We start from the raw sequence: 21,165 nt of genomic DNA on the forward strand, positions 1-21,165 counted from the left end.
CCATGAATGAACAATAAAATAGTTACATGAAATAATTTTATTAAAAAATATTTTAGTAATATATGCAATTTATTTACAATAAAATATTTCATATTTTGTAAAATATCATAAATAAATAAATCCATCTTCATCTTGAAATGATAATATTTTGATTTTTTACATATTTTATATCAAAAATGCATAAAAATAAAATCGTGAATTTTTCTATTTATGAAAGAAAGTAAAGGGAATCTAAACATTAAATCAAAAGAAAAAATTACAATATTTGTAAGTGATTAAATTTGATCAAGCATTATAAAAGATTTAAGTTGTAAAAAATAAAATTGAAAGAAATAAAATCAAAAAAATATCTCTATTACTTAGAAAAATCTTTTATAAAACAAAATTAAGAAAAAAATTTCAGAATTTATTAGTCAAAAATTTTTGTTATTTATTTCTGATAATTCACTAACTGGATTAAGGGCATATTCAACTTTTTAAAAATAATTATTGATATTATTTAATTATTTGAAAATTATTTTCTAATTTTTATTATGAAAAATAAATTGATAAATAAATATTTATAAAAATCTTTTATTTAATCACTTGATTTACATTTTCCTTCTTTTATAATTCCAAAATTTACTTTAAATTTTTTAATTCATTTTTATAATAAAATTTTTTTAATTATTTTTGATAATTTAATTGATCAGAATATTTAACTGTAAGATTCTTGGATATGATTAAATTTCATTATTAATGGATTTGCTAAATATAATTCATCAGAATTTATTCCAAAATTCACTCTAAAGTAAATTAAACAATAAACTATTAAGAAATCTTTTATAAAATATTTTCATCAAAGCTAAAATTAAATAATTTGATACTTAAAAACTAACTAAAAGGTCAATCTAAAAATAAAATTAATTGTTAAGATTTTTATACTTTATTGAATATTTTTTATGAAGAGATTAGTTAAATGATTTTATTTTTTTGCCTTAATTAATTTTAAAAATAAAAATAGAAGAAAAAAAAAACTATTACTTCTTTTTTTATATTTAATTTAAAAAGCTATTTTTATTTTTTAGTTTATTTTACAAAATATTAGTTTTAAATTTATAAAAAATTAAAAAAAGTAAGCTAAGCGAAACTGCTCTTCTTAAATTAATTAAAAAAAATTTTTGAATTAAATAAATTAAAATTTTCTCATTTTAATAATAACAAAACAATGCTAAAATCTAATTTTAAATAGTCCATCATTAATATTCTAAGTTTTATTAAAACTTACAAGCATAAATAAATATATAAAATATATATAGTATTATATCAATATTTAGAATAAATTATATGGAATTTTTATGTATTATTATCAGTGATGGAATTAGTAATTATAAAAAAGATTTTATATTAAATTAAAAAGGTTATGCATTGTTTCGTCTTATATATATAAAAATTATTTATATTAAAATCTATTGAATTGAAAGTCAAAACAAAAATATTCATTGTATAAATCATAAATTAATTTCACTTGAATACTAAAACAAAATATAATAAATTATAATGTTGTAAAATATAAATATTATTTACAATAATTAAAGAATCTTAAAAACTTAAATATTATTTTTGATTTGATAATTTGGAATTAAAAAAAGTATTATTTTTTATTATTAATTAAATGTGTTTTTACTAAATATTCCAATAATAACTTTGAAAAAAATTATAAAAACTAAAATAAAACAATTGTTATTAAACATAGTTGGCTAAATGTATATTTATTTTATTACAAATTATAAAAGTTATTTTTCATTTTATATTTTTAACAAATATTTAAATTAAAAGTTAATTGAAATGAAAGTCAAAAAAGTAAATTATTTAGGTGTAATGAAATAAGTATAAGTTATTTTAAAAATTAATTCTAAGAAATTTAATATTAATTTAATTTTAAATAATTCATACTATTGATAAATAATTAAAGAAACTCAAAAAATTAAGATATTCTTTTTCATATTTTATTTTGGAGTTAAAAAAATTATTTTTTTTTTATCAAATAAATGCTTTTTATTTTGCTAAATACATCAATAATAACTTAATTAATAATAAGCCACAAAATTATTTAATTATTTAATTTAATTAAATATCCAAGTAAGAAAGGATTTCTTTGAAAAAAGTTAACATTTTAATTGATTGTATAAGTATAATATCTATTTATCATTTATCATAATTTTTTTTTAATTATAAATAATTAAAAAAATGTTAATTTAAATTTAGAAAGATAAAGTCAGTCAGACAACTTGAAAAAATTTAATAAAAATGAAATGGAATATTATCAAATATAGTTTGCTCAATATTTATTTAATTTTACCAATTTGGAAATTAAAAATCAATATAAAATTATAAAAATGGTAAAATTGTTAAAATATAATGAGTATATTTTATTTAAAAATTTCTTAACAGATAATTAAAGTTCTTTTTAAAAATCTTAATAGATATTTAAATTAAAAAACACTCCATTTAATCAAATAATTATTTGCCGACTTATTAATTAGAACAATTTAAATATTTTTATTTTTTTCATATTTTTTTAAATTAATAAATAAATCATTTTATGCTTGTTAAGATATTGTAGTATTTGATTTAAATGGAATTTATTATATTTAATTTATTTTTTAAAGTGTTTTTTTTATTTTTTTATTATAACTCAGGGTTTGAAGAGTATTTTTAGTCAAGAATGAAGACTTAAAGCTATTTATTATATCACATTATATTCCTTATATTGTTAATATTAAATTCAAATTTGAAATTAAATTTTAGAAAATTTGCGGGGATCCTTAAATACAAAATTTAAAAATCGTCAGAAATAATTAACTAAAAAGGTTAATTAATCTTGGTTTATTATGAGTTAATTAATATTTTTCACATATTTGTAATTCCTAGCAATTTATTTATTTGTATTGCAATATTCGTATCTAAAATTTAACATTGATTATTTATTACAAAAGAGCTTGTTTTTAGTTTAGTATAATTAATTAATAGTAACTTAAGCTGAAAGAAAACAATAGAAGAAGAGAGATAGATAGATAATAAATAAATAATATTATTTCTGATTTAAACTAGGTTCTAAAAAAAGCACAGACAAAGAATAAATTCTGAAAATGTATTATTTTAAATTATTTATATTGGCGCGTTTAAGATTTAAATGATTTATTATTAAAAATCTACCTAGATTTTAAAATAGCCAACTTTGAATATATAAGTAAATAACTGAAGCTCTGATTCAATTAAAATAGAAAAAGCAAAAATGGAATAAGACTTCTAAGGAAAATTTAATAGGTCTTTCAATATGTAGTAGGATTAGTTTAAAGCTTAGCATAGCTTCATCTAGGATAAGCAAAATTGTAATATTTATTAACAAAAAGATTTAGAAATATTTATTTTTTATTATTTTGTATTATTAAATTCTTTTTTTTAATAGAAGGTTAAAAAAGCACATTTTAATACACTTAAAATGCTCAGCAAAAATTCTAACATAATCCCAGATTTAATAAATTTGATCATGAAGCTGATTAAAGCTCATACTCACTTAAATAGTTTGATAGAGCTTAATCTTATGGCAAGAATTATGGAAAAGATAGGAATATGCACATTGAAAAGGATGGATCTGATTTATAAGAATAATCAACTGGAGCAGCACCCTTGAGAAAAGGCAGCTTAAATTAATATCAAAAAGATCAGAGTTCATTCTAAGGCAAATTTAATTAAAGAAAAGACTCAAATAATGAGCAATTCTAGTCATTAAGAGGCCTCTCTCAAGACGATAGCAAAGTGCCTGCTAAAACAGGTTATTTGGGTAAAAATTTTGATCCTAACTACAAGAATAGATTAGCAAAACAAAGAGAAGGATCATTAGAGAATTAAGAAGATGGTGAAATAAAGGCAAATAGTAATCCTCTTCGTTAACCCAGAAATAATTCATCTAGCTTTTAAGGATCATCAGGTTCAGTTCATTAGCCACCTAGATAACAAAATCAACCATACTTCAGCAATGTCCATGCTAAAGGACTTCTTCCTTACTCTGTTGATGAAGGTTTTGATAGCTTCGTTACAGTATTGATGGTTGCTGAAAAACCTTCTATAGCACGTAGTATTGCTGAAGCTCTTGGTGGAGCAGGATTTACTACTCGTAAAGGAATATGCAAATTTTCTAATGTCTTTACCTTCTATGGCCATATTTTTGGAAAGGTAGTTTTTTAAAACCATTCAAAATATAAATAAAATAATATGTATTTTTTGTATTTAATAGAAAGCATTGATTAAAGTTACATCTGTTATTGGACACATTTATACTTCAGATTTTACTTAAGAATATCAAGATTGGAGAAGAGTTGATCCTTATAAGCTATTTAATGCCACAACTTTAAAAAAAGAAACAAATCCAAATAGGTAATTTAAAAATGAAAAGAAGTTATATTTTTATTTTTATTTAACAAAAAAGTTAAATCATACAGCATCTATAAAAAGAAGCTATGGGAGCTAGTTATCTTATTCTTTGGTTAGATAATGATAGAGAAGGTGAAAATATATGCTTTGAAGTACTAACTATTTGCAAACCTGAATTGATTAAAGAAGATTTCCAATAAATTTTCAGAGCTAAGTTTTCATCAATTACTCCAATTGATATTCGCAAGGCTTTTGATGAGCTTTCAATAGGTCCTAATTTCAATGAATCTCAAGCTGTAGATGCCCGTTAAATTATTGATTTAAAAGTTGGTGTTGCTTTCTCACGTTTCTAAACTAGATATTTAGTTAGAAAATACGAAGATTTAAATAATAAAAAAATTACATTTGGCCCTTGTTAAACTCCTACTTTATCTTTCTGTGTTCAAAGAGATGACGAAATAAAAGATTTTATTTCTAAACCTTTTTACAGAATTATTCCTAAAATCAGCTTAGTCCCAAATGAAGTAATATATATTTTTATTATTATTATTGATTATTATATTTCTTTTTTTTCAAATAAATTTAGTTGATAAACTTAGAATGGACTAAAGAAAGAACTTACGACCAATAAGAAGCTTTAGATGTAAAATAAGAGTTAGAAAGCATTGGATAAACTTCTGTTGTAAAAGTTGATAATAAAGAAACCTAAAAAATAAAACCAGTTGCATTGAACACTGTAAATTTCTTGAAAATGGCTTCAAAGCAATATGGTATTCATATTAATTATGAGTTTAAACTTTAATTAATTATTATGTATAAATAGGTCTCGGTCCTCAAAATGCTATGCAAGTAGCTGAAAAATTATATTTAGGAGGTTTTATCACATATCCCAGAACTGAAAGTACTAAATATCCTGATAAATTTGATTTTAATTCAGTATTACATGCTGTATGTTAATACCATTAAAATTAGAATATTAGCATTTATGCTTAAAAACTCTAGTAAAATGGTATTCACAAATCTAGATTAGGAAAAGATGTTGGTGATCATCCTCCTATTACTCCTACCAATAAAATTATGAGATAATAACTATCTAGAGACGAACAAAACATTTACGAACTTGTATGCAGACATTTCTTAGCCACTGTCTCTTCTGATTGCCGTCTCTATAAGAAAAAAGTAAATTTCTATTGTAAAATATATTTTTATTAAACTAAAAAAAATAACAAGGTTCTTTTCTAAACTGGTAACCAAACTTTTTCATTGATTGGCACTGCTGTCATAGATAAGGGATACCTTGAAGCTTTACCTTGGTAAAAGATTTATGAAAATGAAATACCTAACTTTTCAGAAGGAGATCAAATTTATCTTCACAGTGTAGATATTCATTCTGGAAAGACTCAACCACCTGACCATTTAACAGAGTCTGACTTAATTAGTTTGATGGAGCAAAATGGAATAGGTACTGATGCTTCTATGGCTCAACATATTTAAAATATATGCGACAGAGAGTATGTTCAAGTTGTTGGATAAGCTAGAAGATTAGTACCAACAGAACTCGGTTCATCATTGATTCATGCTTATGCTGAAATTGATCCTGAATTGGTAGCTCCAAATTTGAGAAGCTCTATAGAAAGATCAGTTGATCTTATTTCCTAAGGTGAATTAGACAAAGACTAAGTACTCTAAAGTGTGATAGAATTATTCAAGAATAAGTATTTGTATTTCGTAAGTAAAGTCGGTGTCCTCGATAAATATTTTGATCCAATTTACTAATCTATTGAAACAACCATAAGTAATTTAGCATTATTAATTTTTCAACAATATTTTTAAATATAATTTTTTTAATCTAATAGGCCAAGCTTAGTATTTTACTAAATGTGGAAGATGTAAATGCAATATGAAAATATTAGATAAAATTGGAAAAATCTTTTGTGAAAGATGCAAATTTATGTACGGATTACCTAGAGACTCAAAGTATTCCATAGCAGGAGAATGCTTTTGCCCTATTGATGGATTCTAACTGGTGCTAATTGAATCAACAGTTAAAGGTAATACCAAACGTTTTACCATCTGTCCTCTGTGCTTCTAAAAAACGCCTGAGTTAGAAAACTACAGTAGCGAAGAAAAGTATTAAAGGACATCTTGCAATTTATGCTCAAATCGAAGCTGTTAATTCTCTATGGTTAATAATGAAATAGGTCCTTGTCCCCACTGTAAATATGAGAAAGTAATATTTTAGCTAATTTATGTTATTTTTAAATAAATTCTCAAAATAATAAAATAATAATAATTAAATGTATTTTTTTTATTAATTAGGGTGGCAGACTTGTCCTTGACTGGCCTGACAATAATAATTATACGATGACTTGCAATGCATGCATGTATCAATATTTGATAGTAAAGAATGGTAAATTAATTAGATCATAAATGAAGTGTGCTAACTGTAACTGCTTCTAAGTTAAAGTAATCATTCTATTTAATTTTTTATTTTAAATCATTAAGTTGTTAGAATTTTGGTAATTTATAAATTTACATAAAAATTAGATTGAAACTAGTGACGGTTTTTCTGCATTAGGCTGTTTGTTCTGTGATATTTAAACAAAGAATAGGATGGAAGAAAGACCTCCAACTGAACCTTAAGGTGAGAGTAGCTTGAGAAACTAGCGTTATTTTAATGAAGATCTTGACAAATCAATTGAGGATTAACCTTTGAAACTTAAGCAACCATAAGCATTATAGATAAATAATAACCAAAAAGTGATAGGATTAAAGAACAATATTATGGAAATAGAAAACTAAATTACTGAAGCAGATCAGCCAATTAAAAAGAGAAGAGGAAGACCACCCAAAGCTGCTACAGTAAGTTTTATTTATTAAATTATTTTAACTTTAGTGACTTACTTTTAATAGTCTTCTAAAGAGTTTTTTTATTTAGGAATTTAACTTTTAGGAAAAGGAAAATATTTAGGATGAAGCAAACACTAAACCATAAACAAGAAAACCTAGAGCAACCAAGGCAATTAAGAAACTTTCTCAAGAAGAAGGAGAAGCTGATGAGGATGAGGAATAATTTAGTAAACCAACTCACCCAACTGTAGATTTTGTTAAAAAGGGTATTCAAAAGGCTCCTAAGAGTTATGGAAATACATTCAATTAATTCAAAGCTCAATAATAACAAAAAATTGATAATTAATTCCAAAACTCTAATTTTGAAGATATTTTAGAAGATTCACACAAATAAGATTTAGAGTTTTTCTCAAAGTTCCCTAGAAATAACATAATAAAAGAAAATCAAGAAACATACGAAATCTTGAAAGAATCTACTATGTTATTATCTGAAATCGATGGACATTCCACCTTTAAAAATTATAGTAGCCTTGAAAATTCATTCTAACAAAACAATAGAAAGCCAAGATAAATGAATAATTTCAAATAGAACCAGTTTAATAATTAATAATTCTAAGGCAACTCTTTTAAACAAAACATATCTACAAATTCATCAATATAATAAAACAATTTTTAATAACAACGCAAACCAAACTATGAAAAAGAAATGAATAACTCATTCCAAAATAAGAATAATAGCGCACTAGACTCATCATCAATATTGCTTAAACAACTTGACTTCTGATTAAATATTAAAACTTTTTAATTAAGTAAATTTAAAATTAATAAATTAATAATTTAATTAAAAATAATACAATCAATAAATATTTTTATGAAACAAACATAATTAATTTACTACTAACTTTCAAAATATATATTTAACTAATTAAAATAATATCTTTCTTTTAATTTGTATTTTCATTTTATATATTAATTTATTGTATCCTATTTCAATATTACTATAATGAAATACTTTATTTTAAAAATCTTCTAAAAAACTTACTCAATTCGTTTATTTCAATATTTAACTCAATCTATTTTCAAATAAAATAAGTAATTTTTCTTTAAAAAATACTTTTTATATAAAGTTTTTCTATACTTTATAATTCAATTTTACAAGTATGAAACTTTAAATTTTTTAAATACTTAACTCATATCTCATGTATTTTTATTGAATTAATTTCAAATTCTATCTTATCAATCAATAAAACATATATTTAAAAATATAAATATTATTACTTTTCACTTATCAATAAAAAAAATTTTTTTAATCTTTCTAATTAAATTATGCTTAAACTAAACATTTACTTTTATTTGATTATATTTTAAAATTAATGCTATTCAATAAGTTAACTTATATACTATATATTTCTTAATATTAATATAATTTTAATATTTATACTTCAAACTTTTTTTAAAAAACAACATAAATAAATAATAAATCTTCATTATTATTAAATGGAATATTAAAATATTATGAAAAAAGTAGAATGATTTATAAAAATAGAATTAGAAAATTAATTAGTAAAAATGAATAAATAAAAAAATATCCTATTTATCTTAATTGGATGGATGTTTTGATTTATTCTAAATTTTATATTAACTGATTAATTAATGTGAGTATTCAAAAATTAGGGTATTTTGTTTTTGTTATTTTTTTTTTAAGTTTAAAATCAATCAAGAATCATTTTTACCGACTAATTTATCTCTTAATTTTGAAATAATTAAATAACTAAAAATTCAAGAAGGCTTAATAAACATTATTTGCAAAGCACACAAATTTAGATAAGATAATAAGGATTTATTGTAGGTTTTCAAATTGCCAAATTTTAAGTGAATGATTAAATAAGAAGGCTACAGGAGTAATAGTTATAATGCGTTAGAAGAGCGCTAACGATCAAATTCGCAATAGGCTATATCAAAATCTAACAATACATATACCGGTAAGTTTATATTAACATTTAAATTCATATTTATAATACTTAGATTGCATTTTTTAAAAATAGAAATTTATGTTTGGGGAAGTAAATAAATTGAAAGACTATTATCATATTTAAAGTTTATAAAATTGCTAATTATTTAGATGATAAATATGGATAGTTAGGATTAGGTCATAAATATACTGGAAAGAATTATTTAGTTCCAAAAATATGTTCATATAATTTAGTTATTAAGCAAATATCATGTGGAGAAGAGCATACTGCATTTGTTACAAGTAAATACAAATATTAAACATAATGTTTGATTTTTATGTAGGCGAATGAGCTTCAATTCGATTTATATAAAAGTTAGGGGTCATATTTATACTATAGGCAGTAATTTAAAAGGTAGATTAGGTATTGATAATAAGCAAATAACTTAAAGCTCTTCTCCTTGTCTAGTAGAAGATTTATAAAAACTAGTTTGTTGTAAAATTGCATGTGGCTCTAACCACACTGTAGCTGTTATGGAAAATGGTGAAGCTTATTCATGGGGTAATGGTGATTTGGGTGTTTTAGGAATCGGTTCTTAAGAACATACGTAAGATATTATAAAAAGATATATATAGATTTATCTTAGTTAATAAAATATTAAATTTTTAATAGCTGGGCACCAGTTAAGGTTTTAGGATAAAAACAAAAATATATTGATGTAAGTTGTGGTGCTAGACATACGATGTTATTGAATTAATATGGAGAAGTATTTGCATGTGGTTCAAACGAAGAAGGCTAATTATGTTTGCCTAACTCATCAGGTGAGCTCTATCCTTCTAAGGTTAGAATTGAAAAAGCAATTGAAGCTGTTTGTGGACATTATTTTACTTTGATTTTAACCTAACTAGGAGAAATTTATTCTTGTGGAGCAAACAATTTTGGGTAGTTAGGAATAGGGCATAAAACTTCTACAAAGGAGCTCTAAAAAGTAATTAATTTATTGTTTTGTAAAAATATTTTTTGTTTAAATAATCTTTTTTTATAGGTGTAAAATTTAGAAGATTAAACTATAATTAAAGTTGCTGCAGGTCATCATTCTGCAGCTTTAAACAGAAGAGGAGAGCTATTTATTTGGGGTACAGGTGTATTTGGAGATTATCCTTTTCCAACTAAGTTTTGTAAGATAGATTCACCTTTTAATGACATATCCGTGGGTGGTTTCTCAGGTAAGGAAAAAAAAATAATAATTTTTTTTATGATTGAATTGATTTATGTCTAAATATAAATAGGAAGTTCTGTAGATGCAAACGGAGTAGTTTGGACATGGGGATCTAATTAGAATGGAGAATTGGGAGTTGGCGACCAAGAACCAAGATTAAACCCATTTCCTGTTGCTGCTTTAAAAGGAAGAAAAGTAATTAAAGTAGCTTGTGGAATAAATTACATGGTAGCACTGAGTGCTCCAAAATCAAAAGATTTACAAAAACAAAAGCACCAAAGTAGCGCACATCATTCCTCATAGGGCTTAGGTAAAAAATTATTTGTTTGAAAGCAATTAAATTCTAAATTATTTTTGTAGGGGAAGATGGAAAGAGAAAGGAGACTTTAGGTTTACATGTTGAAAGCACATTCATTGAAAATCCAGTTTCTAATCAATTGCAACAATAATAACCTATGAAGCAAAGTAGAGTAGAAGAAAGAATTTAAAGATAAAATCTCTCTCTAGATTATGAAAATAATTCCAGGTCTCCACTAAATCTGAGTAGATATGAGAAAAATATAGATAAAAATGAAGATAAACAATATTTCACAAATTCAAGGAACTAAATTATAAGCCCAGTGCCTGCATAACAGCACTAATAATCACATAATTCAAGTTAATACAATACAATTAACTAAAGTTAGATGAATAATAATCATCAAAGATCACATTCTGATTACGCTCCAATAGATAATGAAAAGAGATCACTCTCTCCTATTTCTACTACATCAAAACATATCAAAAGTGTCAATAATAATGATTAGCTTCGAGATATTATAAAAGGTGAACACTCATCTATCACAGAAAGCTACAAAGTAAATGATAATTTTAAATCTATTAATGAAAACTATAAATCTATAAATAATGATAACTACAATGATAATAACAGATCAATAAGTGATAAATATAAATCAATTAATGATAACTATAAACAATCAAATAATGATAATTATAAATAACCTTTAAATGATAATTATAAATCTTAGTAACCAAACAATTAATCTTATTATGCATCCAGTTAATATTCTACAATAAATCCTTCCTACTCAAGAATGTCAAAAGAAAATGAAAATAAAAATAACAGCTATATCAACTACAATAAACATGCTTCCAGTTAAGCTAATTTAAGCAGCCTAGATAATAATGTATAGTCAGGCCCATTAAAACTTTCAATGCCTCCTATTTCTAAATCACCTTCTCTTTCAGCTGATACTTTTAATTATGAATCTTAAAAGAGAGTATCAACAGAAGTAATTAATTAATTATAAACATATTTTTTATTTTGATTAACATTTATTTTATAAATAAGAATTATGGTTCCAGAAAAACGCCAACATATAATCACCCAAATAATTTTTCAAACAGGTAAAGCAAAATACCTCCTTTACCAGGATCATAGAATAATTATAATCCTGAAAAGTAATTGCATGATATTGAAAATAATATTTTGCAAAGTAAATATAATTATTTGGAAGAAACTCTAAGAAATGAAAGAAAAGAAAAGCTTAATTTAGAGTAAAATTTGATAGAGCTAAGAAGACAATTAAAAGAAATTTAGTATGGAAAAGGGGGATTAAATGATTTGTCAATTCTCTTAAATGAGGAAATGCTTAAATTTGACTAATTAAAAAAAAATCATGATGAGCTTTATAAAAGAAATATTGAAAATGAGTAGAAAATAATCGAGTTAAATAGCTAATTGGAATACTTTAACCAAATTAAAGAGAGCCAAGATAAAAATGTATAAATGGCTAAAGAAGATGTTAAGGAAAAAGTTAACTAACTGCAAATGTTTACTTCCTAAATTCAAAGTAAATAAATTTATGAATTTTATTTTTTTTATTATTTTCTTTAAAAAAATAATTTAATTTTTTTATAGAACTTGAAAAAATGATTACAGAAAAGCAAGATATTATTGATAAATTGCAAATTAATTTAGAGACTTAAAATGAGAAATTTAAGTTAGAATAAAAAAGAACAAATGAAGTTGTAAATTAGTTGAACTAGTAGTGCTAGGAGTTCAGAGACAATTACCAATTCTTAGAAGATCGCCTAACAAGTTATTAAGAGAACTTAAAAATATTAGAAGATGTGAAGTTTGATTTGGAAAAGAAGAATTAAATAAATCAGTAAGAAATAAAAGAAAAAGATAATTAATTGATATAAGAGATCTAACAAAAATAGAAATTTGAATAGTTTTACTATGCTGAGCTAAAATAAAATGAAGAAATAAATTTGGAAAACAAATCACTGAGAGAATAGTTGCAAAGTTACAAGATTAAACTTCAGTAATCTTAAGATAATGAACAAAGATTTATGAACTAGATCTAAGATTTATAAGAAGATAACAAATAATTGAAGGAAGAAATACCTAAAATAGATGAGCTCCATAGAGAAGTCAGAAATAAGGTAAAGAATTGTAAATAGAAAATGAAAAATAATTATTAACTAATTCATTTTAGGATGAGTATATAGAAGAATTGGAAAGTAAAAGCAATGCCTTGAAAGCTTAAGTGAAAGAATTAGAAGAAAAGAATATTAAGCTAGGAGAGTTACTGAATGCAGAGGTTGATAGATAGGCTGAATAGTATAAATAGAGGACCTTAAAAAATTTATATCACAATGCAGAATAACTTTATGAGTTATTCAATTAGAATAATTACAATGATGAAAATTACAATAATAACGTTTCAAATATAAATATCAAACATAATTAAGAAGAAGAAGATTTTGATAATAATCACATTATTCACAATCAAACTTTTGATTCTGTTGAAAATCCTACTGATAAAAAACCTTTAAATAAACCTTCCTTGAATACATCAGGATACCATCAAAAGCCAGCCAGAGTTTTATAAAATAATGCATAAGATAGTCTAGCTTAGAGCACAAATAGAAACATAGCCTTAACCCCAAATGAGTCTCCTAAAAGATTTAAATAAAATATTTCAGATAATTAATCCTTTACTTTAAATAATAAATCTGACATAGTAAGAAGTAAATTGAAATCGAAAATGTAATATTTTATAAATTTTTAATAAATATAATTTAATAAATAAAATTTATTTATTAATAATAGAGAAGAGTAAAAAAGAAAAATAAGCTCTTCTGCTAAGAAGTTGCTCGATATATTGGATAATTCTCATGACAACAATAGCAATATCTATAACAGCAATTTAGCAAATTCTTAAATTAATTAAAATAATGAAATAAAATAATAAGACGAATTATTAAAATAATATTACAACCAAAGGAGAGCACATGAAGAAGAAATTGATCAGCCATTAAAAAGAAGTGCTTATGGTTTCAATTCTAATATATAATAATAATAATAAAAATTAGATTAAGATAAATTAAATTTTAGTTAAAATAACAATAAATAATAACAAAAATAGTAAGAAAATAAAAATACACCAAACTAATCAAATAATGTTTCTTTAACATATTCTCCAGTGAGATCAAAAGTAAAACCAAATTTAGATAATAGTAGTATGTATTTATCTAACTTATAAAACCAACAAATCCAAGAAAAGTAAAATTTATATTATAAAAAGTAGTTATTTTAATTTTTTTTAGAAATAAATTAGAAAAAAGTAGAGTAGAATAAGATTAAAAAATGAAAGATTTAGCTGATGTTAAAGAAAGATTGGCTTACATGAAAAGAGCAAAGGATTAATTAGAATCTAAGCTAAACGAAGTGGATAATAAACTTAATAAATATTAAGATTATAATAAAAAGTGATCAAAATAAATAAATTAATTTTCATTTTTATTCAAATGTTTCTATTTATTTTAAAATAGATTATTAAAACATTTAAAAAACTTAAATTTTATTAATCAACAACAATAAATTATTTAAAATCGTTAATAAATCAAATAAAAATATTTATATTTGCTATTTAAATTATCTCTAAAAAAGTAATTTCTTAATATCAATTTAAAATTTAAAAATATAAAATTTTTTGATGAAAAGAATTTTAAGTTTAAAAATTAATTCATATTTGATTTAAATAAAATAAAATTATTTTATTATACTCATTAACTTAATATTAAATAAAAGACTTTTTATTAGAATTTTAATAGCTTAATAATGTCAATTTTTCAAATATTTTTTCAAGTTTTTAAATTAATTAATAGAAATTTAATGATGATAAGAATTTTTAGAATTGAAAAGGGATGCTTTTAGAATTATTTGAACTATTTTCTAATTGTTAAAAATTAAATTTAGAAAAGTAAGTTAAAATAATTGTTTATAATAATTTAAATTAAAATTTGTTTAACATTTTTAACAATCAAGAAATAGAATGTACTAAATTATCAAATTACTTAAATATCTTCTATATTTCTTATAATAAAAGTGACAAGGTTGGAATTTTTAGATTTTTTTTATAATTAATTAGTGTAAATATTTTCATACGATATAATTTAAGAATTTTTGTTACTTATTTTATAGTGATAAACCGACGGTAAGAAAATTTAGATTAATATAGATTATTTAAAAAATGATTATGTTATTTGTGGATGATTTTGATTATCTTGCTTGCATGTAGTTAGTTATCCTATACTTTAAAATTAACTATATTGGTAAAAAATTAACTTAATACTAATAACAATATCTATATAGAAAGAATAGATTGTATTAATTTATTATTTTAAAATGATCATAAATTCTTAGGATTTAGATATTGTTACGTCTGGGAATTCCCTCAGATAAAATCAAAATCGTATGAATAAACTGTTTGATGATGAAGACCATAAAAACTTGAAGAAATTTCATTTGAAAAATTAGATGGATAATGATATTCTAGTTAAAGATGAGCAAGATGATATGTTTGATATAACAAATATTATGAGTGATTAATAAAGATTATAAAGGTTAGGATATAACTAGAACGCATTACAGGTTCTTAAAAATTAAAATAATACAAATACAGGAATTGATGAATTTACTGCTAATTGGAAAAATCCTTCTGAAGTTAAGCAAGACGCTCAAAAGAGCATAACAATTTTAAATTTATAAAGCATGGACGAAACATCTAAAAACATGCTTCAGCAAAAAGATAATAATAATTTCTAAAAACTATTAATGTAAATGCAATCACCAATATCCTTCGATAATAAGTAAAGTTTAATGAATGCTATGAATGGAATAAATTCAAATAATGGTCGTATTCATACTGAATAATCATAGAAATAAGCACAAAAAACAACTTTTCAGTATAATGTCTACTAAACTGCCAATAGACTACGTCAAAAATTAATTAGTAAACTTGAAAGAGTGAAGCTTTTGAATTTAACTAATTTTCATTTAAGATTGATAGATGATTGGTCTAGTTTAATGAACAATAGGCAATTTTCGTGTTAAAATTTAGAATGCTAAATAAACTAAGATTTAGGGAATATCAAAAAAAGTAGTTGCTGCTTTCAAAGTACTTCTAAAAATATTTCAAATGTAAATAATAAAGATTAAAATAGTCTATTTATCAAGGAGACTTCTAAGTAGCTAGAATAAATATCAATAGGAAGCAATAGCAATTTTACATCAAAAAAGAAAATGATTAATTTATTTTAATCTGCTAGGAGCTTTAAAGATTAGCCTTTGCAAAGTACTGAAACAAGTTAGAAGCCAAAAACAGAGAGAAAGTCAATTATTCAGATTTATTCTAGCATTCTACTTTGGGTTACTTGCATAAAAACAGCGATTAATCCTACTGACCTAAAAAGATTAATTATTGATTTACTTCAAGTTTTGTTTTTGATAATTTTCTATTTTTTTATTACTCTCAGAGCAGTATTCGAAAATGAAATAGATAGGCTTTTGATAAGCAACGATACAGACATTAATTAAAATACAATAATTTTCTATTTTGCATGTGTTGGATTCCCTTTATAATTAATAGATTTATTTATGAGCTATATTACTGGATTTTATAACAAAGGAATTTTAATTACTGATGCAAATATAGCATCACTGAGGTACTTTAAAAGGTTTTTTATATTTGATCTTGTCAGCATTTTGTGTCTTCTATTTTTTATTATTGGTAGCTAAGATCCACCGATTGTTATAAAAGTGCTATATTTTTTAAAGATTCAATCTAGTTTTTAAAGCCTAAAAAGATTAAAATTAAAAGCTTCTATTAATTAGTTCCGAAAATTAGTGTTTAAAATTTTATATAATGGAGCTATTTTTGGTCTTGTTTTGCATTCCTTTACAGTTATTTGGATAGCCATAGGGAAAAATGAAAGCCGCTCTAATACGTAAAAAGCTATGATAAATACTTCTTGGATAGATTATAATTAACTGACTAATTAAAACTGGCACTATCTGTAAATATTTTAATTAATAAATATATATTTTTTTAATATTTAACATCTATATTGCTTGTTAAATAAAAGGTACACAGCATCTCTTTAATTTATGTGCAGTAGTTTGATATTCTAAGGAATGTAGACTAAGACTCAGTCGGAGCAATTATTCTTAGTTTTTACTTAAATCTTCTCAGTATTTTTTATATACAGATTTGTCTGTTCTTTTATCAAGATGGCTAAATTATACTCTTTCTCCGCTAGCTATTCTGATGTATAATTTCAAAATTTTTACTAAAAAAAGAATTTAAATAATTTAATAAATATAATTAGAAAGCTGTTTTTATCAGTAATTTCCTCCCCAAAAGAAATGTAAGAATATTAAACAAAGTATTTATTGCTAAATTGATTTTTTTTTTAATAAAGGTTCCTGAATAGATAATAGTTGATGCTAAATAAAATTTAAAGTACACACTTACAAAAAAATATAAATAAAATAGAGAGCACCAGTCAAAAAATTAACTTAAATTGTTAAATTCTTCTTTAAAAGATAAAATAATAGAGTCAATAAATAAAAAAATAATTGACAAAATGGAAATTATGAAAATTTTCACTGAAAAATTTAAAACTTAGATTTCAAAGCATCTTGATGAGATATAATTTGAAAAAGGTTAGATAGTCTATTACTAAGGAGAAGAGACTGATTGTAATTTGTATTTCGTTGCTCAGGGATAAGGTATTTTAAAGTTTAATTATTAATTCTTATGAAATTTTATAGCTTTTATGTTTTTTAAATTTAAAAAAATAATAAAAAAGTTGAATTATTCTATGTTACAGAAAAGAGATGCAAAGATGAAGAAAACTATCTTGTTTTTCAAACAATTTAAACTGGCCAGCATTTTGGCTAACTCAGTTTCTTTACTGGAATGCCAAGAGAATCATATGCTCGCTGCTCTGAGGAGTCAATTGTTTTTAAGGTATGTATTTTTTAAAGACTTAATTTTATTTTAAAAAATGTATTTATTTAATAAATTCAGGTTAATAGAGATTAATTTAGAAATATTATTTAAGAGAACTAAAAAGACTTAGAGATTTTTTGTGAAATAAAAGATGATTTGCTATTTTAAAATGAGCATAATTTGGTTTTCCAAGTATGCTCTGCTTGTAAAAAAGAAAAGCATTAAGTGATTGATTGCCCAGAGGTCCATTTTGTTGCAGATAAAGAGAAAATAATTCTTAGTTAAAATTGTCCTAAAGTATAATTAAGAAGTCCTGGATTTGCTAAAAGAAAAAAAAAAGATTTTAATGCACTCTCTGATTAAAACGGGATTAATCAAGCAGCTTAGAAAGTAGAATAAAATTCTTCTTTATATAATAAATGCATGTTTGATGCGATGAATACAAGTTGTGGATTTTATGATCAAAGATTAAATTAATCAAATTTGGAACTTGACTAATTCAATGACAATTTAAGTAAAGAGTCTGATGATGGTTTTAACAATGAAAATAATTAAAATACTAAGCATCAGCAAAGCTTAGAAGGCCTTCCTTCTAAAAATAATTTGGTTTATACTGACATAGACTAAGAGTAGTCAAATAGGAGAAAATCAGAACATCATCTCTAGAATTTAAACACTTTAAACACTACAAATAAGTAGAGATCTTTTACCAAGGAGGATGAATTTTTTTTTGAGCAAAAGTCAGGGTAATCTTTCTTGTATCCTATCAGAAAGGATACTTCTCATGCAATTACCAATGTGATTAATAATGGTGCAAGCAGCTAGGGTAATATTTTGATTCCTACCTAATAAGAACTAGCAGTTAGTCCAATTCCTTCACTCAACCAAGAATAGAGCTTTTTTTCAAACCAAATCAAATCGAAACCTTATTTATCAAAGAATAACAGCAACAACATTTAGTAAGATGAATCTATAAATAACTCATCACAATTTCTTAACTTTTAACACAACTAAAACAGTGAGTTTCCTTAAAGAAATCTCACTCCAGAAGATGTGTTTGATTAAAAAGTAAATCATGCTAAAGAAATGATTCACTCAGCTTCTCCAAATGTGCACAGGAACAAAAAGAAAAATCTTACTTGGAATATAGTTGATGAAGTCTAACAAATGCAAACAATTTGCAATACCCCGCAAAACTAAACTGCAAAAACAAGTAACCAAAGTAACATAAATGTTAATAATTAGAATGTTCATAGTAGCTTTGCAAATAGTAACTAAAATGCTTTAAACCATATTTCTAACAACTGCAATATAAATAATACAGTAACTACTCCACTTTCATATTCCTCCTCAAATATCATAAACACTGTGAACTAAATTCCTAACTAAAATATAAACAACAGTATCAATAACATAAATAACAACAATGAACAAAACTATCAGGGCTCACCTTCAATGACTCATCAGACAAGAAGAATATCTCAAACACCTAAAACTTTGTATTAAATACACAAAGAAGAGTTAGGTATACTATAAGGATACGATGAAGTAATTGGAAAACATGTTTAAAGATAGAAATCAATAATTTAGCATTAACTAGACAATAATATAAATCAAACACCAAAGTAAACAGATTCTAACTACTCCGAACAAGTTCAATACAACTAATCTCCACATATTGATATATAAAATGGGTATAGCTCTACAAAAGTTTTGGGTTCTTAGCCTTATATAAATAACAATCATGGAATTGCTATAAATTATAACAGCGGAACGAATATCAATAACATTATTCTTAACTCTAATTCTTTAGGAAATAATTATAATGATGCAATAACTGAATAATCAAAAGTTTAAAAGTAGACTTCAACTCGTAAGAGAACTTCTAGTAAATTTAATGATTCTTAATACAAAGCAGACTCAGACTCTTAAAACTCTGCTTCATAATTTAAAAAAGTAGCTAACAATAAAAAGAAGAAAATATTAACTATCATTTAAGAGTAGTCTCCACTAGTTAGAAGTGGTAACTAAATGAAAAAGCCTTCTTTAATAAATCCTCTCTAAGCATCATAAGTAATGATGCCATTTTCTATTTAATTCGATGAAAGTAATTCTAGCTAGCTAATACCAATGGCTACATCGATGTAATTCACAAATAACTACTTGGACTCCAAAAAGCAGTCGATTGTCAAAGGGAAATCTCAATTTAATAACTCCTAATTGCTTAGTAGCATAGATTTTTTATCTACACAACAGCAGTAACATCTTCAATAATTAAGCTAAATAAACTAATAACTAGGTATTTTGGGTGAATTCTTCCCTGATAAAGTGGAATAATCAATGTTATATTCAGTTTATAACGATAAATCTAAGCATTCAATTAAATCTAAGATTAATCTGCCAAAACTTAGCTAAGTAATACCTTAGCTGTAAACCAATTTACAAAGCTATAATAATCCAAATTAATAATTTTAGAATCAATAATCTATAAGTAAATTTTTTTAGAATATGAATGGAAGATTGCGCAAAAGCATAGCTTTAAAAAAAATATAAAATTACTAAGAATAATTATAAGATTAATTAAACTATTCTTAATACGGCGATAGCTTCTATTAAAACTTTGGAATGGATAGAAACTTGAGAAATAATGAAATAGATATAGGTTACTTTAACAAAAATTATAATGCTTAGTATGTACCATACATTCCTAAGCTTGATGAAAATTTAGAATCCATTAAAGAATTTTAGTTTTATAAGCCACACTATAATATCAAGGTAATTCTGAAGTAGCTTGAAAGTTCATTAAAAAATAAAAAACTAAAAACCAAATCTTTCCGATAACAAGGAAACTCTTTTTATGTATATAGCTTAAAAATTAAAAATAAAAACCAAAAATGACCAATTTTATTATTATTTTTTATTAAATTAATTGAGTATTTTATAAAATTTAGTTATTTATACTATAATTGTATGTTAATTTCTCTAATTAAAATAGATGTTTCCTCAGCTTTCCTTTAAATTTAACATAAATATAATTAATTAGCAATAATTTGACTATTTATAAGATTGAAAATTTAAATTTAGTTATAATAATAAGTGAAAAATAATTATTTTATCATTATATTTCATAAGAAAAACAAGATTCAAAAAAAATAAATTTAATAAAACTAAAAAATAAAACCTAATTTTTTAATTGAATAAAATTAATTAATTGTTAAGACATTTCATTTAAATAATAAGTTTTTTAGAGAAAATTCTTAAGAATTTATTTTTAATTTGTCATTTAATTGTGAAGTTGTTAAGATTTAAAGATTTATAAATTAATTTTTTTTAACAGAAAAGAAGTAATTTTTTATTAAATAAAAATGAATTTATTAATTTATCATTTGAATAAATAATTCCAGTTTATTAAAATTAAGAA

At 23.3% G+C, this 21,165-nt stretch overlaps 3 protein-coding genes across 3 annotated transcripts; all 3 read left to right on the forward strand. All coding sequences in view use genetic code 6, as the record gives it.

Annotated features, from left to right (window-relative positions):
• Positions 1 to 3,277: 3,277 nt before the first annotated feature.
• On the forward strand, positions 3,278 to 8,050 carry TTHERM_00465030 (DNA topoisomerase I; the record flags this gene model as incomplete). The annotated part of the gene is made up of 11 exons (XM_001025000.2): positions 3,278 to 3,374; positions 3,452 to 4,218; positions 4,280 to 4,419; positions 4,472 to 4,940; positions 5,003 to 5,186; positions 5,240 to 5,595; positions 5,647 to 6,211; positions 6,273 to 6,646; positions 6,736 to 6,882; positions 6,964 to 7,278; positions 7,355 to 8,050. 11 exons carry the CDS (start codon positions 3,278 to 3,280, stop codon positions 8,048 to 8,050), a joined length of 4,110 nt encoding a protein of 1,369 aa, XP_001025000.2.
• A 1,092-nt stretch (positions 8,051 to 9,142) lies between these two features.
• TTHERM_00465040 (chromosome condensation regulator RCC1 repeat protein) lies at positions 9,143 to 14,221 on the forward strand (the record flags this gene model as incomplete). The annotated part of the gene is made up of 13 exons (XM_001025001.2): positions 9,143 to 9,248; positions 9,312 to 9,329; positions 9,389 to 9,520; positions 9,594 to 9,825; positions 9,891 to 10,206; positions 10,264 to 10,444; positions 10,508 to 10,747; positions 10,798 to 11,729; positions 11,789 to 12,290; positions 12,359 to 12,888; positions 12,942 to 13,495; positions 13,559 to 14,011; positions 14,056 to 14,221. 13 exons carry the CDS (start codon positions 9,143 to 9,145, stop codon positions 14,219 to 14,221), a joined length of 4,362 nt encoding a protein of 1,453 aa, XP_001025001.2.
• Positions 14,222 to 15,136: 915 nt separating this feature from the next.
• Positions 15,137 to 20,642, forward strand: TTHERM_000465049 (cyclic nucleotide-binding domain protein; the record flags this gene model as incomplete). The annotated part of the gene is made up of 6 exons (XM_012800246.1): positions 15,137 to 16,806; positions 16,876 to 17,059; positions 17,119 to 17,157; positions 17,212 to 17,521; positions 17,602 to 17,762; positions 17,823 to 20,642. 6 exons carry the CDS (start codon positions 15,137 to 15,139, stop codon positions 20,640 to 20,642), a joined length of 5,184 nt encoding a protein of 1,727 aa, XP_012655700.1.
• Positions 20,643 to 21,165: the final 523 nt, after the last annotated feature.

The sequence above is a fragment of the Tetrahymena thermophila genome, assembly GCF_000189635.1.
Source record: "Tetrahymena thermophila SB210 genomic scaffold scf_8254371, whole genome shotgun sequence".
Lineage (NCBI taxonomy): Eukaryota > Ciliophora > Oligohymenophorea > Hymenostomatida > Tetrahymenidae > Tetrahymena > Tetrahymena thermophila.